At 59.4% G+C, this 24,718-nt stretch overlaps 1 protein-coding gene across 10 annotated transcripts in view; it reads right to left on the bottom strand.

Moving 5' to 3' along the window:
• CSNK1G1 (casein kinase 1 gamma 1) overlaps window positions 1-24,718 on the bottom strand; it is a 65,915-nt gene that overhangs the window by 25,012 nt on the left and 16,185 nt on the right. For 6 of the 10 annotated variants that reach the window (XM_054388246.1, XM_054388248.1, XM_054388247.1 and 3 more), the window contains exons 4-5: window positions 16,228-16,379; window positions 6,457-6,691 (exon numbers count right to left, since the gene is read on the bottom strand). In XM_054388246.1, coding sequence (XP_054244221.1) covers window positions 6,457-6,691; window positions 16,228-16,379 — 387 coding nt within the window. Of the gene's footprint in view, window positions 1-6,456; window positions 6,692-16,227; window positions 16,380-20,437; window positions 20,447-24,718 lie in introns of all 10 variants that reach the window. The other 4 variants (XM_054388252.1, XM_054388251.1, XM_054388256.1 and 1 more) reach the window with 1 other exon arrangement.

Genomic DNA, 24,718 nt, shown 5'->3' with positions numbered 1-24,718 from the left:
TCCCCATCCCTGGAGGGGTTTCAAAGCCCTGGGGATGTGGTGCAGAGGACCAGGGCTCAGTGGTGGCCTGGCAGTGCTGGGTGAAGGGTTGGACTCCAGGATCTCAGGGGTTTCTCCCACCCATAACAGTTCTGCCTCTGAATGGGCAGGGGACCACTGCAACCAGCTGCAGGGCACCACCAGGCTGCACAGCACCAACCCTCTCCCCACTGCCTCTGCAGCTCATCACAAGTAGAGCAGATAAAACCCAGCTCCTTCTACACTGCCCTTCCCTGGGAGCCTCTTGCTGCTGCCATGCAGATGTGATGACTACAAAGGAGGGGGGATGGGGTGGTGGGATGAGGCCTAGAGCCAGAGGAAAAAGCATCCTCAAAATAACCTCCCAAAAAGTATCCAAGCCCCCAACGGGGACACCAGAGAGAGCAACAAACATGGAGCACACAGCCTGGGGCTGCTGCTGGGCTGCAAAGGAGGCTCCACTGAACCTGCAGGCAGCTGAGGGCCTCTCCCCCACATCTCCACCTGCAGGTCCAGAGCCAGAACCCAAGCAGATCCACCACCCTGCAGCAGCTCTCCCTGCAGCTGCAACTGCCCCTGCAGCAGCTGTCCCTGCAACAGCTATCCCTGATGCTGCAGCTGTGCCTGCATCAGCTGTGCCTGCTGCATCAGCTGTCCCTGCAACAGCTGTCCCTGCATCAGCTGTCCCTGATGCTGCAACTGTCCCTGTATCAGCTGTCCCTGTATCAGCTATCCCTGCAACAGCTGTCCCTGATGCTGCAACTGTCCCTGCATCAGCTGGCCCTGCAACAGCTGTCCCTGATGCTGCAGCTGTTCCTGCTGCGGCAGCTGTGCCTGCATCAGCTGTGCCTGCGTCAGCTGTCCCTGGTGCATCAGCTGTGCCTGCAGCAGCTATCCCTGGTGCATCAGCTGTCCCTGCTGCTGTGGCCATCTGTCAGTGCTTTGCCCAGCAATGACTCCTTCATAAGCAGCAGCAGCAGCAGCAAACTGAAGCCTGCCAGTCTGCTGGGAGCTGGGGAGCTGGCTGAGCACCTCAGAGGAACTGCAACCAGGCTCCCTTGTTCAGCTTGGTGCTGAGCTGTGACTGGCCCCAGCTGGGAGCAGCAGGCTCAGGAAAGCCCTCTGGGCAAAGATGGCCCTGCCACAGCCCTCCCCCTCCTCAAACACGGACCTGGCTCACCCCTGAGCTGCAAAGCCTGCAGGGGAAGGCTCCTTCAGACACAGCTCCACCTCCTGCCCACACAGCATCGCAGCATGGGCTGGGCTGCCAGGGACCTCCATAGCTCCCCCAGCCAGAGCCCTGCACTCAGCAGGGACATCCTCCCCTAGAGCAGGTTGCTTACAGACCTCTCTAGCCTCACCTCGAAGATCTCCAGGGATGAAGCCTCAACCACCTCCCTGGGCAACCTGTTGCAGTGATCCAGCAGCCTCCTGCTGCAGAACTTGTTCCTCACACCCAATCTTAATCTGCTCTTTCCACATCCACACACAGAGGGCATCTCTGGCACCAGCAGTGCCCCAGCTTGCTCCCACTGCAGGTGCTCACCCCTTCACCCCTCCCTGACTCCTCTCCAGGCTCTCCAGAAGTGGAAGCTGGGCTCATCCCTCCTCACTCCGCAGCTCTGCCCTGATCCCACAGCTGTGGGGAAGCTGCTCCCACAACATCCCATTGGCCTCCTGCTCCTGGGGGCTTCAATAAGGAACATTTAATAAGGGATTTTTTAAAATTTTGGCCACAGAACTCTCATCCTTTGCTTCCAAAGAAGGCAGTGAGGAGGGGGGGTGGAAGCTAGGTTTACATCTTGCCCAACTCCGTTGGCTGAGATAATTTTGCCCAACCAGAGACTAGGTGAGGGAACATCCAACTGAGCCCTGCAATGGGAAGCTGCTGGTGCTACAAAGATAGAATCAGAGTCACAGAATGGTCCAGGCCAGAGAGAACCTCCAAAGCTCACCCAGCCCAACCCCCTGCAGCCAGCAGGGACATCCCCAGCTGGATCAGGTTGCCCAGGGCCTCATCCAGCCTCACCTTGAATATCTCCAGGGATGAGACCTCAACCACCTCCCTGGGCAAACTGTTCCAGTGTTCCACTACCCTCATAGTGAAGAACTTCCTCCTCACATCCAATCTCAATCTGCTCTGCTCTAGTTTGAAGCCATTGTCCCTGGTCCTGTCCCTGCAGGCCTTTGCAAACAGTCTCTCTGCAGCCTTCTTGTAGCCCCCTTCAGGTACTGGCAGCCCAGGCTGTGATTTGCCTTCTGTGCTGCAAGCTCTCACTGCCTGCCCCTGGCCAGCTTCTCACCACCAGCACCCCCAAGGCCTTTTCCCCAGGGCTGTTTTCTCTCCCCTCCTCCCCCAGCCTGAACTGACAGTGAGGATTGTTCAGCCCAGGTGCAGGACCTGCCCTTGCTCTTGTTGAACCTCATGAGGTTCCCCTGGGCACCACCTCTGCAGCCTGTCCAGGTCCCTCTGGATGCCATCACAGAGTCACAGAACCAACCAGGTTGGAAGAGACCTCAGAGGTCATCAAGTCCAAGCTATTACCTAACACCTAACCCCTCCTGACAACTCATCCCTGGCTCCAAGTGCCACAGCCAAGCTTTTGTTGAACACCTCCAAGGATGGTGACTCCACCACCACCCTGGGCAGCACATCCCATGGCCAATTACTCTTTCTCTTAAACTGAGGAGCCCAGAACTGGACACAGTACCCAAGGTGTGGTCTAACCAGTGCTGAGCACAGGGCACAATGACTTCCCTGCTCCTGCTGACCACACTCTTCCTGATGCAGGCCAGGATGCCATTGGCCTTCTTGGCCACCTGGGCACACTGCTGGCTCATGTTCAGCTGCTGCCACCCAGTACCCCCAGGCCCCTTTCTGTCTGGCTGCTCTCAGCCACTCTGACCCCAGCCTGTAGCACTGCCTGGGGTTGTTGTGGCCAAAAAGTGCAGCACCTGGCACTTGGACTTGTTGAATGCCATCCTGTTGGACTCTGCCCATCTGTCCAGTCTGCCAAGGTCCCTTGTTCCCAGCTTGTCCCCCTGGCATACCAACAGCACCACTCAGCTTGCTGCTGGTACCTGGATCCCTCTTCTACAGCACAGGTCCCAGTATGGACCCTTGAGGGACACCACTGCCACTGCTCTCCAGCTGGACTCCAAGCCATCGAGCACCTCCTTGCCCACCAGTGAGTGTGGCACTCAGTGCCCACCTTGGACTAGCCGTGGCTGCTAGCACAGGATCCCAGGGTGCTAGGGGATGGAAGGGACCTCTGGAGATCACCAAGTCCAACCCCCTGCCAGAGCAGGACCAAAACCTGTCAGGAGGAGGCTTCCAACACCTCACATGCTTCAGCTCCCCTGAAGAGGGGGAAAGAACCACCCCCACAAGCCTCCCTGCTGCAAAGACCAGCATGGGGCTCCAGACTGCACAGCAGGAAACATCTCCTCAGGGCAAGAGTGGTCAAGGATTGGAGTTGGCTGCCCAGGGAGGTGGTGGAGTCCCCAGCCCTGGAGGGGGTGTCAAGGTAGTTTGGATGTGGTGCTTGGGGCTGTGGTTTAGGGGTGACCCTTGTAGAGTAGGGTTAATGGTTGGGCTTGGGGACTCTGAGGTCAGACTTGGTGACCCGAGGGTTGGACTTGGTGACCTTGAGGTCAGACTTGGTGATCCTGAGGTGGGACTTGGTGATCCTGAGGTGGAACTTGGTGACCCTGGCATGGACAGGCTGTTGGTGTGTGTGTGGAGCTGTGGGTGGGCAGGGCAGGCGGTGTTGGACAGGGCAGGTGTCGGATAGGGCAGGTGTCAGGCAGGGCAGGGCAGGTGTCGGGCAGGGCAGGGCAGGTGTAGGGCAGGGCAGGTGTAGGGCAGGGCAGGTGTCAGGCAGGGCAGGTGTAGGGCAGGACAGGTGTAGGGCAGGACAGGTGTCGGGCAGGGCAGGTGTAGGGCAGGGCAGGTGTAGGGCAGGACAGGTGTAGGGCAGGGCAGGTGTAGGGCAGGGCAGGTGTCAGGCAGGGCAGGTGTAGGGCAGGACAGGTGTAGGGCAGGGCAGGTGTCGGGCAGGGCAGGTGTCAGGCAGGACAGGTGTCAGGCAGGGCAGGTGTCGGGCAGGGCAGGTGTAGGGCAGGACAGGTGTAGGGCAGGGCAGGTGTAGGGCAGGGCAGGTGTCAGGCAGGGCAGGTGTAGGGCAGGGCAGGTGTCAGACAGTGCAGGTGTCGGGCAGGGCAGGTGTAGGGCAGGGCAGGTGTAGGGCAAGGCAGGTGTCGGGCAGGGCAGGTGTCGGGCAGGACAGGTGTAGAGCAGGGCAGGTGTCGGGCAGGGCAGGTGTAGGGCAGGACAGGTGTAGGGCAGGGCAGGTGTAGGGCAGGGCAGGTGTCAGGCAGGGCAGGTGTAGGGCAGGGCAGGTGTCAGACAGTGCAGGTGTCGGGCAGGGCAGGTGTAGGGCAGGGCAGGTGTAGGGCAAGGCAGGTGTCGGGCAGGGCAGGTGTCGGGCAGGACAGGTGTAGAGCAGGGCAGGTGTCGGGCAGGGCAGGTGTCGGGCAGGGCAGGTGTCAGGCAGGACAGGTGTAGGGCAGGACAGGTGTCAGGCAGGGCAGGTGTAGGGCAGGGCAGGTGTCAGGCAGGACAGGTGTAGGCAGGACAGTGTAGGGCAGGGCAGGTGTCAGGCAGGGCAGGTGTCAGGCAGGCAGGTGTAGGGCAGGGCAGGTGTAGGGCAGGGCAGGTGTCAGGCAGGACAGGTGTCAGGCAGGACAGGTGTCGGGCAGGGCAGGTGTAGGGCAGGGCAGGTGTCAGGCAGGACAGGTGTAGAGCAGGGCAGGTGTAGGGCAGGGCAGGTGTCGGGCAGGGCAGGTGTCAGGCAGGGCAGGTGTAGGGCAGGGCAGGTGTCGGGCAGGGCAGGTGTAGGGCAGGGCAGGTGTCAGGCAGGGCAGGTGTCAGGCAGGGCAGGTGTAGGGCAGGGCAGGTGTCGGGCAGGACAGGTGTCGGGCAGGGCAGGTGTAGGGCAGGGCAGGTGTAGGGCAGGGCAGGTGTCGGGCAGGACAGGTGTCAGGCAGGACAGGTGTCGGGCAGGGCAGGTGTCAGGCAGGGCAGGTGTCAGGCAGGGCAGGTGTCAGGCAGGACAGGTGTAGGGCAGGACAGGTGTAGGGCAGGGCAGGTGTAGGGCAGGGCAGGTGTCGGGCAGGGCAGCTGTCAGGCAGGGCAGGTGTCGGGCAGGGCAGGTGTCAGGCAGGACAGGTGTAGGGCAGGGCAGGTGTCGGGCCGGGCAGGTGTCAGGCAGGACAGGTGTAGGGCAGGGCAGGTGTCAGGCAGGGCAGGTGTCGGGCAGGGCAGGTGTCAGGCAGGACAGGTGTCGGGCAGGGCAGGTGTCAGGCAGGGCAGGTGTGGGGCAGGGCAGGTGTCGGGCAGGACAGATGTCAGGCAGGACAGGTGTCAGGCAGGGCAGGTGTCGGGCAGGGCAGGTGTCAGGCAGGACAGGTGTCAGGCAGGGCAGGTGTCGGGCAGGACAGGTGTCAGGCAGGGCAGGTGTCGGGCAGGGCAGGTGTAGGGCAGGGCAGGTGTCAGGCAGGGCAGGTGTCGGGCAGGGCAGGTGTCGGGCAGGGCAGGTGTCAGGCAGGGCAGGTGTCAGGCAGGGCAGGTGTAGGGCAGGGCAGGTGTCGGGCAGGGCAGGTGTCGGGCAGGACAGGTGTCAGGCAGGGCAGGTGTCGGGCAGGGCAGGTGTAGGGCAGGGCAGGTGTCAGGCAGGGCAGGTGTAGGGCAGGGCAGGTGTCAGGCAGGGCCGGTGTCAGGCAGGGCAGGTGTCGGGCAGGGCAGGTGTCGCAGGGCAGGGCAGGTGTCGGGCAGGGCAGGTGTCGGGCAGGGCAGGTGTCGGGCAGGACAGGTGTCAGGCAGGGCAGGTGTAGGGCAGGGCAGGTGTCAGGCAGGGCAGGTGTCGGGCAGGGCAGGTGTCGGGCAGGACAGGTGTAGGGCAGGGCAGGTGTAGGGCAGGGCAGGTGTCAGGCAGGGCAGGTGTCGGGCAGGGCAGGTGTAGGGCAGGGCAGGTGTCGGGCAGGGCAGGTGTAGGGCAGGGCAGGTGTAGGGCAGGGCAGGTGTCGGGCAGGGCAGGTGTCGGGCAGGGCAGGTGTAGGGCAGGACAGGTGTCAGGCAGGGCAGGTGTAGGGCAGGGCAGGTGTCAGGCAGGGCAGGTGTCAGGCAGGGCAGGTGTCGGGCAGGGCAGGTGTCGGGCAGGGCAGGGCAGGTGTCGGGCAGGGCAGGTGTCGGGCAGGACAGGTGTCGGGCAGGGCAGGTGTGGGGCAGGGCAGGTGTCGGGCAGGACAGGTGTCGGGCAGGACAGGTGTCAGGCAGGGCAGGTGTAGGGCAGGGCAGGTGTCAGGCAGGGCAGGTGTCGGGCATGGCTGGCGCTGGGCAGCGCAGGCAGTGTCGGGCAGCCCCGCTGGCACACAGACCTTTGCCCAGGTGGGTGTTGATGGACATGTATCTGGCGGTGCCCGTCAGGCTCTTGTGCTCCCGGTAGGGGATGTGTTTCTTGGTCTCGGGGTCGATGTACTCCTTGGCCAGGCCAAAGTCAATGATGTGGATGATGTGCTCCTTCTTGTTGCCCTGCCTGCCGATCAGGAAGTTCTCAGGCTTGACGTCGCGGTAGATGAGGTTCTTGGAATGCACGTACTCCATCCTGGAGATCTGCAACACAGCACCCAGGCCTTGCTGCCCACCGCTCCCCGTGCCCCCACGCGGACCCCTGGCACCCCCCAGACCCATCCTGCCCCCAGCGCCACGGGGGTGGCACCGAACCGGCTCCCATCCACCCCGGGGTGCTGACTGCGGTACTGCCCTGGGTAGCCTCTTCCCATGTCTGAGAACCACAGAACCACAGCGTGCCAGGGGCTGCAAGGGACCTCCAGAGATCATACCCCCCCTGCCAGAGCAGGGGCACCCAGGGCAGGGCACACAGGAACACAGCCAGGCAGGGCTTGAATATCTCCAGAGAAGGAGACTCCATGATCCCTCTGGGCAGCCTGCTCCAGGCCTCCAGCACCCTCACAGTGAAACAATTGTTCCCCATGTTTACATGGAGAGCCCTCCAAGCTCATCCAGTCCATCCTTCATGGTTTGGTAACCATGTCCCTAAGCACCAGGGCATCCCTGCTGGAACACCCCCAGGGATGGTGACTCCAGCACTGCCCTGGGCAGCCTCTTCCAGTGTCTGAGAGCCCTTCCAGTGCAGAAACATTTCCTGAGCTCCAGCCTGAGCCTCCCCTGGGCCAGCCTGGAACCATTTCCTCTGCTTGTGTCTCTTCACAGTCTCACAGTGTATCAGAGACTGTGAGGGACCTCCAGAGATCCTCAGGTCCAACCCCCTGCCAGAGCAGGATCACTTAGGAGAGTCTGCACAGGCATACACCCAGGTGGGGTTGGAAAGGCTCCAGAGAAGGAGACTCCACAACCCCCCTGGGCATCCTGCTCCAGGGCTCCAGCACCCTCACTGTAAAGAAGTTTCTCCTCATGTTGAGCTGAAACCTTCTATGTTCTAGTTTGAACCCATTGCTCCTTGTCCTATCACTGTGCACCACCCAGCAGAGCCTGGCCCCCTCCTCCTGACCCCCACCCCTCAGCTATTGATAGCCATTGATCAGATCCCTCTCAGCCTTCTCCTCTACACACTAAACAGCCCCAGGGCTCTCAGTCTCTCCCCATAGGGGAGATGCTCAAGTCCCCAAATCATCCTCATAGCTTCTGTTGGAGCTTCTCCAGCAGGTCTCTGTCTCTCTTGAACTGGGGAGCCCCAAACTGGACACAACACTCCAGATGTGGTCTCAGCAGGGCAGAGGAGAGAGGTAGCAAGGAGCAGAGGCTGCCCCCTCCTCACTGCAACCTCCCCACAGGCAGCTGCAGAGAGCAAGGAGGTCCCCCTCAGCCTCCTTCCTCTCCAGCCTGAACACCCCCAGCTCCCTCAGCCCCTCCTCTAGCCCAGGGGCTCCAGGCCCTGCTCCAGCCTTGCTGCCCTGCTCTGGACCTGCTCCAGCTCCTCAATGTCCTTCCTGGGGTGAGGGCCCAGAGCTGAACACAGCACTGGAGGTGGCCTCCCCAATGCTGAGCACATCACCTCTGGCAAGGCAGCAGAGATGGCATCAGCTCAGCACAGAACCACAGAATGCCAGGAACAACCTCTGCAGCAGGACAGGGCAGGGCTGACCTGCTGGAGAGCTGCTCCAGAGGAGGACCTGGGGGTGCTGGCTGGTAAGAAGTTCTGCATGACCAGCAATGTGCCCTGGTGGCCTAGAAGGCCAATGGGATCCTGAGGTGCAGTAGGAAGAGTGTGGCCAGCAGGGCACAGGACCTGCTCTGCCCATCTGCAATACTGTGCCCAGTTCTGGGCTCCCCAGTTCAGGAGGGACTGAGAGCTGCTGGAGAGAGTCCAACAGAGAGCTGTGAGGGGACTGGAGGGGAAAGGGACTTAGGAGGAAAGGCTGAGAGGCCTGAGGCTGTTCAGTTCGGAGAGAAGGCTGAGAGGGGACCTGATCAGTGTCTGTCAATAGCTGAGGGGTGGCTGGCAGCAGGATGGGGCCAGGCCCTGCTCAGTGCTGCCCAGTGACAGGAGGAGGGGCAGTGGATGGAAACTCAACCACCGGAGGTTCCACCTCAGCATGAGGAGAAAGTTCTTTGGTGTGAGGGTGCTGGAGGCCTGGAGCAGGCTGCCCAGAGAGGTTGTGGAGTCTCCTTCTCTGGAAAGCTTCCAACCCCCCCTGGTTGTGTTGCTGTGTGAGCTGCCCTGGGTGGTGCTGCTCTGCAGGGGCTTGGGTTTGATGATCATCTCCACAAGTCCCTTCCAACCCCTCCCATTCTGTGATTCTGTGAAGGGCCCCCAAGGGCCTGGTCCAACCTTTAAACCAACCTGGATCCCCCAGCCAGGCTCTGTGAGAAGCTCAGCACCAGAGAGAGGCAACCAAGGCAGCCTGGCTGTGATGGGAGCAGGGTCAGCCCCTGGCAGGGAGAGGTGGAAGAGGAATTTGTCCTCTTCTCTCTGCTCCCCCAAGCTGTGCTCCCTGCCTGCATCCCCAGCTCCTGCAGCCTTTTTGCAGATATTTCAAACACTCTCAGCCAGTTCCCAGCAGCTCTCCTTCTGCCCACAGCCTTCCCTCGTTGCTCTGTGTCTCACCACCTTCCTCCCTCAACCCATCTGCTGTTGTCTCAGCTGTGCCAGTTTTTCCATGGAGGGAGCTTTCTGGGCAGAGAGAAGCTTCACAACCCTCAGCTCTGGCTACAAACAAGAATTCATCTCCTTCCTTGGGCAACAGGAAGGGCTGGAGGCTTTCCCAGCTTCTGCCTGGCTTTGTTGTGGCAGAAAGATGGAGAACGGAAGGTAAAAGAGCAGTTCCACACCTGGGAGGTGGTGCAGGGTGACTGCCCTCTGCCAAGGCACCTCAGACAGAGGCTGATCATTAATGAGATGAGGATGAGATTAATGAGATGCTCATCACTGGGACCTGGCCAGGCTGGATCCATGGCCTGGGGCCAATGGGATGAGGTTCACCAAGGCCAAGGACTGGGACCTGCTCTTGGGGCACAACAACCCCATGGAGACTGCAGGCTGGGGCAGAGTGGCTGGAAACTGCCCAGCAGAGAAGGCCCTGGGGGTGCTGGGTGCCAGCATCTGGAGCTGAGCCAGCAGTGCCCAAGTGGGCAAGGAGGCCACCATCAGCCTGGCCTGGAGCAGCAATGGTGTGAGCAGGGCAGGGATTGTGCCCCTGGGCTGGGCACTGCTGAGGCCACAGCTTGAGTGCTAGGTTCAGCTCTGGGCTCCTCACTGCCAGAAGGACATTGAGAGGCTGCAGCAGGTGCAGAGAAGGGCAAGAAAGGTGGGGAAGGGTCTGGAGAAGAGGGCTGGGGAGGAGCAGCTGAGGGAGCTGGGGGTGTTTGGTGTGGAGAAGAGGAGGCTGAGGGAGACCTCATTGCTCTCTGCAGCTCCTGAGAGGAGGCTGGAGCCAGGTGGGGGTTGGGCTCTGCTCCCAAGGAACAAGGGACAGGAGGAGAGGAAATGGCCTCAAGTTGCTCCAGGGGAGGTTTAATTTGGGCATGAGGAACAATTTCCTCCCCAGTAGGGTTGCCAAGGCCTGGCCCAGGCTGCCCAGAGCAGCAATGCAGTCTCCATCCCCAGAGGGCTTTCAGAGCTGTGGGGATGTCATGCTGAGGGCCATGGCTTAGCACCAGGCTTGGCAGTCAGATAATGCTTGGACTCAAGGACCTGGAAGGTCCTTCCCTGTCTAACCAACTCCCTGATTCTCTAACAGAAAATCTATCACAGGTGAGGTCTCCAGAGGTCTCCTTTGAGCTCCTAACCCAGCAGATGATCCCAACTGGAAACCCTTCACAGCTCCATTTCACTGATGACCTTTCCATTTCCTTTCCAGGGTTTCAGTGCAGATCAGGTGAATCATAGAATGGTCTGAGCTGGAAGGGACCTCAAAAGCTCATCCAGTCCAAGCCCCCTGCAGCCAGCAGGGACATCCCCAACTGGATAAGGTTGCCCAGGGCCTCATCCAGCCTCACCTTGAAGATCTCCAGGGATGGGGCCCCAACCACCTCCCTGGGCAACCTGTTGCAGTGTTCCAGCAGCCTCCTGCTGCAGAACTTGTTCCTCACATCCAATCTCAGTCTGCTCTGCTCTAGTTTGAAGCCATTGCCCCTGGACCTGTCCCTGCCGGCCTTTGGGAACAGTCCCTCTGCAGCCTCCCTCTAGCCCCCCTCAGGTCCTGGCAGGATGCTCTGAGGTCTCCCTGGAGCCTTCTCTTCTCCAGGCAGAACACCCCCAGCTCCCTCAGCCTGTTCCCATAGCAGAGGTTCTCCAGCCCCCTGATCATCTTTGTGGCCTCTTCCGGGCCCTCTCCATCAGGTCCAGGTCCTTCCTGTGTTGGGGGTCCCATAGCTGGACACAGCACTGCAGGTTTGGTCTCCCCAGAGCAGAGCCGAGGGGCAGGATCCTCTCTCTCCATCTCTGGCCACACTGCTTTGGATGCAGCCCAGGCTGTGATTTGCCTTCTGTGCTGCAGGCTCTCACTGCCTGCCCCTGGCCAGCTTCTCACCACCAGCACCCCCAAGGCCTTTTCCCCAGGGCTGTTTTCTCTCCCCTCCTCCCCCAGCCTGTACTGACAGTGAGGATTGTTCAGCCCAGGTGCAGGACCTGCCCTTGCTCTTGTTGAACCTCATGAGGTTCCCCTGGGCACCACCTCTGCAGCCTGTCCAGGTCCCTCTGGATGCCCTCCTGTCCCTCTGGTGTATGGACAGCACCTTGATGCCATCTGCACACTGCTGCTGGTGCCTGAATCCCTCTGTCTGTAGCACTGATGGAAATATCTCCTCCTGATGGCTGCCCTGGCTCCAGTCTCGCAGGGCCTGGTGGTTTTTTGAAGCTTCTGTGGCCAGGCCCTTTGCCCTCAGGCACCTGCAGGCACTGCCAAGCTCTCCCCCCAGGGCAGGCTGTGCACTGAGGAGCTCAGACCACAGAGGTCACTGCAGCTCTACTGTGCTGCAGCTCACAGCCTGACTCCAGCAGGGCCGGGCAACAGCTGCAGGGGGAGCCAGGGGCTGCAGCTCTCTGGGGGGGTCAGCAGTGCTGCAGGGCAGGGGGAGCTCTGGAGGCCTTGGGCAAGCTGATCTTGTGGGGAGGTGTCCCTGCCCTTGACAGGGAGCTTGGAGGGGATGACCTCTGAGGCCCCTTCCAACCTGAGCCACTCTCTGATCCCCAAGCCAGCCTGTCCCCAGCAGTACCCCCACGGGCAGGGCTGCCAGCTGCCCTCCTTGGCTCCACCATGAGAACTGTTGGGCTGCTAGGCCCCCAGCTGCTCTTTGTCTTCTTGGCCTAACAGCCCCATTCCAGCTGGCAAATCCAGGCAAGGGCTTGGAACTGGATGGCCTCTGAGGTACCAGTCTGTGACTCCCTCTCTGTACAGATCACAGAAACACAGAATGGGAGAGGTAGGAAGGGACTTCCAGGGATGAAGTCTAACCCCCCTGTCAGAGCAGGGTCCCCCAGGGCAGGTCACACAGGGACACAGCCAGGGGGGGTTGGAGGCTCTCCAGAGGATACTCCACAACCTCTCTGGGCAGCCTGCTTCTGGCCTTAGCACCCTCACACCAAAGAAGTTTCTCCTCATGCTGAGATGGAACCTCCTGTGGTTGAGTTTGTGTCCACTGGCCCTGCCTGGCCCCATCCTGCTGACCCCCACCCCTCAGCTAAGGATAGACATCAATCAGGTCCCCTCTCAGTCTTCTCCTCTCCACACTCTCAGTCCTTCTTCCCAGCAGAGAGATCCAGGACCCAATCAGTCCCATCCCTGCTCCCAGCAGGGCTCCCTTGTTGGAGATGCCAACAGCAATGCCAGGAGCTGAGAACAGCCTCTTTGGTTTGGTCCTTCACAACTCATGGCTCCAGGACAGCCAAGGGGGCAGAGGGTCCCATGCCCTCCCGCAGCACTTGGGCATCCTCAGGCACTAACTCAGAGCCCTGTTTGCCCCCACAGATGCTCCTGGGTCTCTCATCTTCCTTCCCCTCTACTTCCACCCTGCCTGGATGCTTTGTGAGGTGCTGCTGGGAGAGCTGCATGCAGACAGCAATGGCTGCAGGACACCCTCCAAGCCAGCAAGGTGCTTCCTGCAGGGGTCTCCATGCCTTGATCACTGAGCAAGGTGCTTGTCCCACTCAGAGCTGCTGGTGATGGGGAGCTGGTGACCATGAGTGGTGGGGATGGGGAGCTGGTGACCATGAGATGTCAGAGGAACCCCCAGCAGGGCAGAGCATCCCCTGCAGGCAGCAGGAGCCCTGGGGCACGGCACAGGCCTGGGGGCAGGGCTGTGACATTTAACCAGAGGCCAAAGGAACTCCTGGCTGTCATTCCCTTCCTCCTGCCCAGGAAGCAAGTGGGACAAACCCTTCTCCTCCAAAACAAGATCTGATCTGGTGGCAGTCCCACCTCCAGAGCCTCCTGATCGATCTGAGTCCTTCTTCCACACATCACCTGCTTGGACACCGATCAGCTCAGATCCAGAACTGAACACAGAGCAGAGCAGATCCAAAATCCCTCCTGTTCCAAGGCTGATCTGGGGTCTCCTCCACAAGATGCTCTTGATGGTCACCAGTCACTAAACCTTTCACCATGACTTGGTCCAGATTGCTGTCAGCAGATCCTGTCTCCTACAGCAAGCACTGCCAAGAAGCTTCACTGCTGCCAAAGCTGAGCTGGCAGTGAGCATCACACACTGGACGTGGCCCAGAGGAAACAACTGAAGCCAGAGTGGAGATCCTTCTCCTGCAGCCCTAACACCAAGTCCTGAGGCCCTGAGATGACTTCTGACTGATGTGCCTCAGGGCCTGGCATTAGAGGCCACCTTGGTAGCTGCCATGCTCTGCTTCGTAGCACATCCACCCTCTGGGCTGTCCAGCTGCAGGTGGAGGCTAGGGGAAGCAGTTCCAGGGCCATGCTCTGGGCAGAGCAAGGTGAAGATGCAGAAGGTACAGCAGCACCAGAGCTGGAGGACTTCCACCAGAGAAGGGAAGCGAAGGACTCCTCCAGTGCAGGACTTCACTGAGGGCTATGGAAGGCCCAAGAGCTGTGCTGGGTTAGTGCTGCCCCACTCTGAACACCAGGAGGAAGACCAGGAGGAACATGCAGGGACCCAGCTGGGGGCTGTGTGGCCCAGCCCATTGCTGACCTTCCTACTGTGTCATCTCAGCTGGAAAGAGCCCAGGCCAGGCTCTTCTTCTGGAAGAGGCACGCAGCCTCCACCTCCCTCAGCCAGGAGAACTGTCTGGATGTAAAACCTCCACAACCTCTCTGGGCAGCCTGCTCCAGGGCTCTGGGACCCTCACAGGGAAGAAGTTTCTCCTCCTGTTGAGGTGGAACCTCCTGTGCTGCACTTTCCATCCATTGCCTCTTGTTCTATCCCAGGGCACAGTGAGCAGAGGCTGTCCCTGTCCCTTCCCTCCTGACCCCCAGCCCCCTATTGACAGACATTGATCAGATTCCTCTCAGCCTTCTCCTCTCCAGACTAAACAGCCCCAGGGCTCTCAGCCTCTCCTCCCCAGGCACTGCTCCAGGCCCTTCAGCAGCCTTGGAGCCCTCCCTTGGACTCTCTCCAGAAGATCCCTGTCCCTCCTGAACTGGGGAGCCCAGAGCTGGATGCAATATTCCAGGGGAGGTCTCACCAGGGCAGAGCAGAGGGGGAGGAGAACCTCCCTGGCCCTGCTGGCCACACTCCTCTGAATGCAGCCCAGGACCCCCTTGGCCTTCTTGGCCCCCAGGGCACATTGGGTCCCATACAGAACTTGCTGTCCACCAGCACTCCCAGGTCCTTCTCCTTGGGGCTGCTCTCCAGCAGATCCCCTTCCAACCTGTCCTGCTGCAGTTGATTCTTCCTTCCCAGGTGCAGGACTCTGCACTTCCCACTCTGTATCCTCCTCTGGCAGGTCAGGGCCTCTGTGCTGCTGCTGCCCACACCTTTAGGACTCTCCAGCTGTTAGTCATTCATTACCCTTTGACTAACCTGGACCCAGACAGAGACCTCCAGTGTTGGTATCTTGGCCAAGCAGAGCTCAGCTCCCACCACTCTGAGAGGCTTTGCTCTCTGGTGGCACCAAAGCAGTGGAACAGGTAGGAGGGTGGGAGGGTGTGCCAGGGGTGGGCAAGGAGAGAGCTGTTCTGGAGGTGTCCAAACAGAGGGAGGTAGCCTGGAGCAGGGCCTTGTGAGGGACACAGGACAGAAGGCCATGGCATGCAGCTTGACCGGTTCTGCCACAGCAGCAGCAAGTTTGCTCATCAGCATAATGTGACCTTCAAAGAGTGCTCCTCAGACCTGAGAAGCCTTCTATTATAAGAAAGATGGAGACAGAGGTTTTGCTGAGGCCTGCAGGGACAGCACAAGAGGCAGCTTTGCAAACTGGAAGATTGAGGTTGGACATAAGGAAAAAATTCACCAACCTTCTCCTAGGATCCCTTCAGCTGCCTCCCATGGCCTGGAATGATCCTGCAGGATGGCTGCAGAGGGACTTCCCCTGTGGGTGTCCAGAGCCAGGACAAGGGGGAATGGTTTGGAGCTGAGGCAGAGCAGGGTTAGAGTGGAGCTGAGGAAGAAGTTCTTTGGTGTGAGGGTGGTGAGACTCTGCCACAGGATGCCCAGGGAGGCTGTGGCTGCCTCCTGCCTGGAGGTGTTCAAGGCCAGGCTGGATGAGGCCTTGGGCAGCTGAGTCTGGCTGAGAGGTGTCCCTGGGCATGGCAGGGGTTGGAGGAGATGAGCTCTGAGGTCCCTTCCAACCTGAGCCATTCTGGGATTCTGTGATGAGGGTGCTGGGGCACTGGAGAAGCTGTGGATGACCCACAGAATGGTCCAGGCCAGAAGGGACCTCCAGAGCTCATCCAACCCCCTGCAGGCAGCAGGGACATCCCCAGCTGGATCAGGCTGCCCATGGCCCTGTTCAGCCTCACCTTGAAGGTCTCCAGGGATGGGGCCCCAACCACCTCCCTGGCCAACCTGTTGCAGTGTTCCAGCAGCCTCCTGCTGCAGAACTTGTTCCTCACATCCAATCTCAATCTGCTCTGCTCTAGTTTGGAGCCATTGCCCCTGGGCCTGTCTCTGCAGGCCTTTGGGAACAGTCCCTCTGCAGCCTACTTGTAGCCCCTTCAGGTCCTGGCAGGCTGCTCTGAGGTCTCTCTGGAGCCTTCTCTTCTCCAGGCTGAACACCCCCAGCTCCCTCAGTCTGTCCCCAGAGCAGAGCTGCTCCAAGCCCCTGAGCATTTTCATGGCCTCCTCTGGACCCTCTGCATCAGGTCCAGGTCCTTCCTGTGTTGAGAGCTGCAGACCTGCACACAGCACTGCAGGTTTGCTCTCCCCAGAGCAGAGCACAGTGGCACAATCCCCTCTGTGGCTCTGCTGGCAGTGCTGCTTTGGATGCAGCCCAGGCTGTGATTTGCCTTCTGTGCTGCAGGCTCTCACTGCCTGCCCCTGGCCAGCTCCTCCTGACTGGAAGCACTCAGGGTCAGGCTGGGAGGGGCTTTGAGCACTGACTGCAAGGTGTCCCTGCCCCTGGCAGGAGGTCTGGCCCAGATCTCTGACAAGCCCTAACCCAGACCACTCTGTGGATGTCTCTGCCATCAGCAGAGCCTCCTGAGCCTCACTCTGTGCCAGCCCCAGCCTGGGTGCCCAGGCAGGTGCCCACTGTTACTCACCAGCTGGATGGCAATCATCAGCACCGTTTTCAGCGTGAATGTCCTGTCACAGAGGTCAAACAAATCCTCCAGGCTAGGACCAAGCAGCTCCAGTACCATGGCATTGTACTTCCCACAGGGTCCAAAGTAATACACCTGGGGCAGGCCTTCAGCTGCAAGGAGAGGAAAGGAAGGAGATCAGGCAACATCCAAACCTTGCCTCCCGTGTGGGCACCTGGGTGGGCACAGCCCTCCTGTGGCCCTGCTGCCTGATCCTGCCCTGCAAGCAGATCAGTTTCAGCAGGCTCCAGGAATGCGCTGAAGGTTGGATCAGTGCAAGCTGTGCTCAGGGAAGTGCCTGCCTTGGGCAGCACCAGCCTGGGGCAGAAGGTGAGGAGCTCCCTGTGCTGCACCCAGCACTGGGCACCACACAGCCAGGCTGGCAGAGCAGGGCCTGGAGAGTAGGGGAAGGGCCTGGGGGTGTCACTTGGTGACAAACTCACTGGAAGGTCCTGGCAGGCTGCTCTAAGGTCTGCCTGGAGCCTTCTCCTCTCCAGGCTGAACACCCTCAGCTCCCTCAGCCTGTCCAGCCCCCTGACTATGTTTGTGGCCTCCTCTGGAGGTTCTCCATCAGGTCCAGGTCCTTCCTGTGTTGAGGGCTCCATACCTGGACACAGCCCTGCAGGTGAGGTCTCCCCAGAGCAGAGCAGAGGGACAGGATCCTCTCTCTCCATCTCTGGAGATTTGGGTGCAGGCCAGGCTGCCCTTGGCCTTCTGTGCTGCCAGTGCCACCAACAAGGACAGCAACCAAGCTTGGGCAGAAACCATTGTGCTGTAAGACCAAGACCAAACCCTCTTTGTCCAGCTGGCAGGGGCCAGAGCCCACCCTCCCCACCAGCAGCTCAGCAGCAGATCTCTCAGCACACCTGGGCACTACCCACACTTGGCTGGCAGCCTGGCCTGGTGCAGCAGTGGTGTGGGCAGCAGGAGCAGGGCAGGGATTGTGCCCCTGGGCTGGGCACTGCTGAGGCCACAGCTTGAGTGCTGGGTTCAGCTCTGGGTCCCTCACTGCCAGGACATTGAGAGGCTGCAGCAGGTGCAGAGAAGGGCAAGGAAGGTGGGGAAGGGTCTGGAGAAGAGGGCTGGGGAGGAGCAGCTGAGGGAGCTGGGGGGGTTTGGTGTGAGGAAGAGGAGGCTGAGGGAGACCTCATTGCTCTCTGCAGCTCCTGAGAGGAGGCTGGAGCCAGGTGGGGGTTGGGCTCTGCTGCCTGGTCTCAGGTGATAGAAGGAGAGGAACTGACCTGAAGTTGTGCCAGGGGAGGGTTAGGTTGGAGAGGAGGAAAAATGTCTTTGGTGCAAGAGTGGTCAGGGGTTGGCAGAGGCTGCCCAGGGAGGTGGTGCAGTCCCCACGGCTGGAGGTGTTCAGAACCCTGTGGCCATGGTTTGGTGGCCATGGTGGGATTGGGTTGGTGTTGGACTGGGTGAGCTTGGAGGCCTTCTCCAGCCCAAACATTTCTCTGACTCTGTGGTTCTCTCCTATTCCAGTCTGGGGGAAGGCTCATGGATCTGCCCAGCATTGCTCAGCACCCTGCACAGGACATGATCAAAGCTGCTCAAGGCTTCCCAAAGTGTCCCTCCTGCAGAGCTCATCCTCCCAGGTGCTACTCAAAAAGGACCAAATGCAGCCTGAGCAAAATGCCTCTGAGATGGCTCAGATCTCATTACCTCACATGCTTGGGGAGCCACATTAGGTGGTCACCAGAGGTCACTCATGGAGTCTGCACCTGGATCCTGCAGCTGGGTCAGGGCAATCCCAGGCACTGATAGAGGCTGGGCAGGGACTGGCTGGAGAGCAGCTCTGGAGAAAAGGCCTTGGGGTGCTGGTGGAGGAGAAGCTCAGCAGGAGCCAGCAGTGAGCACTTGTGCCCAGAGAGCCAAGCAGAGCCTGGGCTGCATCCAGAGAAGTGTGGCCAGCAGGGCCAGGGAGGGGATTCTCCCCCTCTGCTCCACTCTGCTCAGACCACACCTGGAGCTCTGGGTCCAGTTCTGGAGCCTCTCTTCCAGGAAGGCTCTGGAGGTACTGGAAGGTATCCAGAGAAGGGCCATGAGGAGGAGCAGAGGGCTGGAGCTGCTCTGCTCTGGAGACAGCCTGAGAGAGTTGGGGTTGTGCAGTGTGGAGAGGAGAAGGCTCCCAGGAGACCTTCTGGTGGCCTGCCAGGATCTTGGGGGGGCTCCAAGAAAGCTGGGGAGGGACTTTTGAGGCTGTCAGGGAGTGATAGGACTGGGGGGCATGGAGCAAAACTAGAAGTGAGGAGATTGAGATTGGATGTTGGGAAGAGATTCTTGCCCATGAGGGTGGTGAGAGACTGGCAGAGGTTGCCCAGGGAGGTGGTGGAAGCCTCATCCCTGGAGGTTTTTGCAGCCAGGCTGGATGTGGCTGTGAGCAACCTGCTGTGGTGTGAGGTGTCCCTGCCCATGGCAGGGGGTTGGAACTGGATGAGCCTTGGGGTCCCTTCCATCCCTGACAGTTCTGTGATTCCATGACAGAGCACTGCAGGATTCCCAGTCCAACCAGAGCTCCACATCCTGCATAAAGCATCGACCCAGACTGATCTGGGCAGGCTCCTGCCAGAGCCTCCTGCTTTGGGAAGCAGTAACAAGAAGGAAGTGCCCCACGAGAACAGGCTGGTGTGATGCAGAAGCCCTTCAGAAAGCCAAAGCATGGTGGGATGTGGGGCAGGCAGCTCCCAGACGTTGGCAAATACCCCCAGAAAGCATCAGAGGGCACAGCTGATTGAATGCCACCAGCTCCCTGCCCCAGGAACTGCAGCAGCTCCTGGAGCAACTCATGGGGAGGCACTGAGCTTGCAGCTCAGTCTGCTGAGGACTCACCCACACAAGGAGGTCTGGCACCAAGATCATCACAGAGTCATAGAGTGGTAGGGGTTGGAAGGGACCTTCAGAGGTCATCCAGCCCAACCCCTGCCACAGCAGGACCACCCAGGAACACAGCCAGGTGGGGCCTGGAAGTCTCCAAAGAGGGAGACTCCACAACCCCCCTGGGCAGTCTGTTCCAGGGCTCTGTCACCCTCACTGCGAAAAAAATTCTTCCTCCTGCTTCCATGGAACTTCCTCTTCCTCAGCTCCCACCACTGCCCCTTGTGCTGGCATTGGGCATCACCCAGCAGAGCCTGGCTCCAGCCTCTGGGCACTCCCCCTGCACATCTTTAGCACCAGCAATGAGGTCACCTCTCAGGCTCCTCCTCTCCAAGCTCCAGAGCCCTCAGCTCCCTCAGGCTCTCCTCATGAGGAAGATGTTCCACTGCCTGCAGCAGCTTTGGGGCTCTGTGCTGGACTCTCTCAAGCAGTTCCCTGAGGTCCTTCTTGAGCTGAGGGCCCAGAACTGGACAGAATATTCCAGATGTAGCCTCAGCAGGGCAGAGTAGAGAGGGAGGAGAACCTCTCCGGACCTACTGACCACAGCCCTTCTAATCCACCCCAGGCTGCCCTTGGCCTTCTTGGCCACCAGAGCACATTGCTGGCTCATGGTCAACCTCCCACCCACTGCCCTCCTTCACTGCTCTCCAACAGTTTCTCCTCATGTTTGGTGGAACCTCCTGGGTTCCAGTTTGTGTCCATTGCCTCTTGTCTCATCACAGCACACCACCACAAGGAGCCTGGCCCCAGCTTCTTGCCCCCTCCCCTCAGCTATTGATAGCCATTGATCAGATCCCTCTCAGTCTCCTCTCCAGGCTAACCAGCCCCAGGGCTCTCAGCTTCTCCTCCTCACACAACTGTTCCAGTCCCTTCATCATCCTCATCACCTCCATTGGGCTCTCTCCAGTAGTTCCCTGTCCCTCTTAAACTGAGGAGCCCAAAAGTGGACCCAGTCCTCCAGATGTGGCCTCACCAGGGCAGAGCAGAGGGGCAGGAGAACCTCCCTTGCCCTGCTGGCCACACTCTTCTTCTTGCACCCCAGGACCCCATTGGTCTTCTTGGCCAAGCAGGGCACACCGCTGTCCCATGCAGAACTTCCTGTCCCCCAGCACTGCCAGGTTCTTCTCCGTGGAGCTGCTTTCCAGCAGCTCAGCCCTGCTCTGTCCTGGTGCAGGACTTGTTCCTCCCCAGGTGCAGGACCCTGCCCTTGTTCTTGTCTCTACCTTTTAGAGAACAAAAGCAGAGAAGCAAAGCTTCACACCAAGGCCATTGGACACAGTGAGCATTCCACCACCATTGCCACCTCAGGACTTGAGTCCTGGAAGGTGCAAGGCAGGATGGGAATAGCTGGGATTAGGAGTTTGCTGACTGAGGGATAAGGCAGGACTAAGCTGCTGCAAGGCTCTTCAGCAAGGTGAAGAATCCTGATCCCAGAGCTACGAGAAACCTTCCCTGGTGACAAGACAGCACTGCAGTTACAAGGAGATCCCTGCTGGGCAGAAGAACCAGGAGCATAATCTGAGGAGGACACAAGGATGATCCCAGGGCTGGAGCAGCTCTGCTGTGAGGCCAGGCTGAGGGAGCTGGGGGTGGTCAGCCTGGAGAGGAGAAGGCTCCAGGGGGACCTCAGAGCTGCCTGCCAGTGCCTGAAGGGATCCTGCAGGAAGGCTGCAGAGAGACTGTTCCTGGGGGTGTCCAGAGCCAGGACAAGGGGGAATGGTTTGGAGCTGAGGCAGAGCAGGGTTAGAGTGGAGCTGAGGAAGAAGTTCTTTGGTGTGAGGGTGGTGAGACTCTGGCACAGGCTGCCCAGGGAGGCTGTGGCTGCCTCCTGCTGGGGGGTGTTGAAGGCCAGGCTGGATGAGGCCTTGGGCAGCTGAGTCTGGCTGAGAGGTGTCCCTGGGCATGGCAGGGGTTGGAACTGGATGAGCTTTAAGATCCCTTACAAGGCGAGACCAGAAGATGAGGCCTTGAGCAAGCAAGTCTAGCTGACAGGTGTCCCTGCCCATGGCAGGGGGCTGCAGTGGATGCCCTCTGAGGTCCCTGCCAACCTGGGCCATTGTCTGAAGCTGCAGCAGGACCCAAGCTGCAGGGAGGGAGTTCAGGCTGGGCAGGCAGCAAGGCTGCCTGGGGGCCTAACTCCTTTGGCCAGCTTTGCTCAAAGCCTTCTGAGCTGAGAGCCTGAAGAACTCTTCTCAGGAAGGCTCCACTCTTGTTGGGGTCTCCAGCAAGGTGAAGAACGCTAAAGAAGGCTCCCCAGGAGGCAGCCTCCAGGAGATGTTGTTGGCTCCTGGCATACTTCCAGAGTTGGATGCTTTTAGCTGAGGGCTTTCAGCAGCAATGTTGCCAGCTCTGCAGCCCAGAATTTGCCTCCTGGCTCTGCTAGGAGAAAACTGCTGTAATCCAGGTCTGACTTTCAGACCCCAGCACCTTCTGGATCCAGAGAGCATCACTGACAAGCCCTGCAGAGCCTCCCATCCCAAGCCAGGGTTGGGAGCTTGTGGCAGTTTAGGCTGGGTGCCCCCTGCCACTGCTGCATGAGATACACCTCTGGTGTCCTGGGTGCCCACCCACAGGGGTGGACACAGGAAACGACGTATTTCTACCCATAAGTCCTGCACCCTATAAGGCCATCTGCAGAGTCATTCTCTTCCTCTTTCTTCCCTCTGCTCCCATGGGAGATGTCCTCTGTTATCGGGTAATGCCGGGGGAGTATCCTCAGGGCCTCTTAGGCCTGTCTAGGCCTAATGCCAGGAGGAGGATGGAGCGGGGGGCAGTCTCAGACCCGGCCAGCCTGAGACTTGCCTAGCAGCAGGAGGGGGAAGAAAGAGCCCTGGGGGGTTTGGGTTTACCCTCAGGTGGGAAGAAGGGAAGGATTGGGAAGCCTTTGGGAATTCTGTGAGGGGTTCTGTACGCTTTGGGATACTCTTTGTCACTATGCTTTGTAGTTTGTAGTTCTCTGTAGCTTCACCAATTGCTTTTCCATTTAAACTCTCCATCACTCTCCAATCCGTTTGTGTGAGTCTCATTCTTTTGTCCCTTTCGGGACAAGAGACGATCTGTCTGGCCCCAAACTAGCACAGGGCTCCACTCTGGTTACTGAAATAAAGTTATGAGGGACACTGGGCAAGGCACTCTCAGCTCCCTCAGACACCACTCAGCATTTCCCACCTGGGTGGGAAGCTTGAGGGTGAAACTGGAAGCTTCCCAGCAGTGCCACAGGGAATCTGCTGCCTGCAGGGGCCAGGCAGGTGAGATGATTTCAGAGGGGTTCTCTGCAAATCTGGCAAGGGGACCTGATCAATGGCTATCAATAGCTGAGGGGTGGGGGGCAAGAAGCAGGGGGCAGGCTCTTTGTGGTGGTGCCCAGTGATAGCACAAGCACCAATGGGCACAAGCTGGAACCCAGGAGGTTTCACCTCACCATGAGGAGAAACTTTGGTGTGAGGGTGCTGAGGCCTGGAGCAGGCTGCCCAGAGAGGTTGTGGAGTCTCTTCTCTGGAGAGCTTCCAACCCCACCTGGATGTGTCCCTGTGTGCCCTGCCCTGGGTGCCCTGCTCTGGCAGGGGGTTGGACTGGTTGCTCTCTGGAGGTCCCTTCCAGCCCCTGCCAGTCTGTGACTCTCAAAGGGGCACCCAAGGCAGGGCTGCACCAACCTCTGCTCAGTCACAGCTGCCCTGCACAATTCCTGATGCAACTTGGCTCTCACTCAGCAATGAGTCCTGGTGCCAACGAGTCCATGGCCACAGGGAGCCAGAGGGAGCTCCACAAATATCCTCAGCACATCTCTAAATGCCTGAGGAGGAGGCTGCCAACCAAAGATGGATGGAGGAAAATCAGCTTTTGGCTGGCTGGTGGAAGCTGAGGGGTTCAGTGGTGAGCAGCTGTGCCAGCAGAGCACTGCCAAGGTCACCCCAAGCCTGCAAGAAGCAGCACTGCCAGAGGAGCAGCTCTGCCTTCAAAGAGTGCAGGAGAAAAGCCATGGGGAAGAGCAGAGGTCTCACCTCCAGGATCTCAACACCTGCAGTTCAAACCATGATCAGATGAAGGCAATGGATGTGGGAAATGGCATCTCAACAGGGACTGGCCCTGTGGCACTGAGCAGGAAGGAAGCACCCAGGGAGGCAAATCCAAGCAGGACACCTGCAGGATCTGCTCTGGACAAAGAGCAGGTTCATGGAAGCACAGCGTTGAGCTTGGAGAAGGCCTCCAAGCTCACCCAGTCCAACACCAACCCAACCCTACCATGGCCACCAAGCCATGGCCACAGGGTTCTGGAGCACCTCCAGCCATGGGGACTCCACCACCTCCCTGGGCAGCCTCTGCCAATCCCTCACCACTCTTGCACCAAAGACATTTTTCCTCCTCTCCAACCTAACCCTCCCCTGGCACAATTTCAGGCCAGTTCCTCTCCTTCTATCACCTGAGACCAGGCAGCAGAGCCCAACCCCCACCTGGCTCCAGCCTCCTCTCAGGAGCTGCAGAGAGCAATGAGGTCTCCCTCAGCCTCCTCTTCTCCACACCAAACCCCCCCAGCTCCCTCAGCTGCTCCTCCCCAGCCCTCTTCTCCAGACCCTTCCCCAGCTTGGTTGCCTTCTCTGCACCTGCTCCAGCCCTCAGTGGATCCAGGTCTCCTTGCTGAGACATCTCAAACCTCCCAGCACTGGCAGGTTTCCTGGCAGGGTTGGAGGGTGAAGGCAGAAGGATTTTCCCTCCCAGTTAGAAACTCAACCCAGCAGCTTGAAGCAGGTTCTGGGGTGTGAAGCAGGGAAATGCTTAAACATGACACAGCCCCAAGGTGCAGGCTGCTTCCCCTGCAAATGGACATCAGCTGTGTGTCACCTTGCAGAGGGAGGTCACTTGGTAAATGCTGCTCTCTAGGAACCCAACACTCAGTCTCAAAGATGGGGTTTTAAACTGAATATGGCTTTGAACTGAAAGAGAGGGATCCAGAGTGCCGAAAGGGAGGGAATTGTTTACACTGAGGGTGCTGAGACTCTGGAACAGGTTTCCCAGAGAGCTCACAGATCCCTGGCACCACTGCAGGTCAGGTTGTTTGGGGCTGTGAGCAATCTGCTCTGGTTGGGGATGTTCCTGCTGGCTGCAGGGTTGGACTGGATGAGCTTTAAAGGTCCCTTCCAGCTCAGAGCACTCTGGTTGTGTGAAGGCCAAAGGCACACTTGGTGGATGATGAAGAGTGTGGCCAGCAGGGCAAGGGAGGTTCTCCTCCCCCTCTACTCTGCCCTGGTGAGACGACACCTGGAATACTGTGTCCAGTTCTGGGCTTCCCAGTTCAAGAGGGACAGGGATCTGCTGGAGAGAGTTCAGCAGAGAGCTACAAGGATGCTGAAGGGACTGGAACACCTCTACTGAGAGGAAAGGCTGAGAGGAGGGGACCTGATCAATGTCTCTCAATAGCTGAGGGGTGGCTGGCAGCAGGATGGGGCCAGGCTCTGCTCAGTGATGCCCAGTGACAGGATGAGGAGCAATGGATGGAAACTCACTCACAGGAGGTTCCAACTCAAAAAATTTTTTCCCAGTGAGGGTGCAGGAGGCCTGGAGCAGGCTGCCCAGAGAG

Source organism: Indicator indicator, chromosome 16 (genome assembly GCF_027791375.1).
Source record: "Indicator indicator isolate 239-I01 chromosome 16, UM_Iind_1.1, whole genome shotgun sequence".
Lineage (NCBI taxonomy): Eukaryota > Metazoa > Chordata > Aves > Piciformes > Indicatoridae > Indicator > Indicator indicator.
Note: the sequence above shows the minus strand (reverse complement) of the source record. Positions and strands in the feature narration are given on the sequence as shown.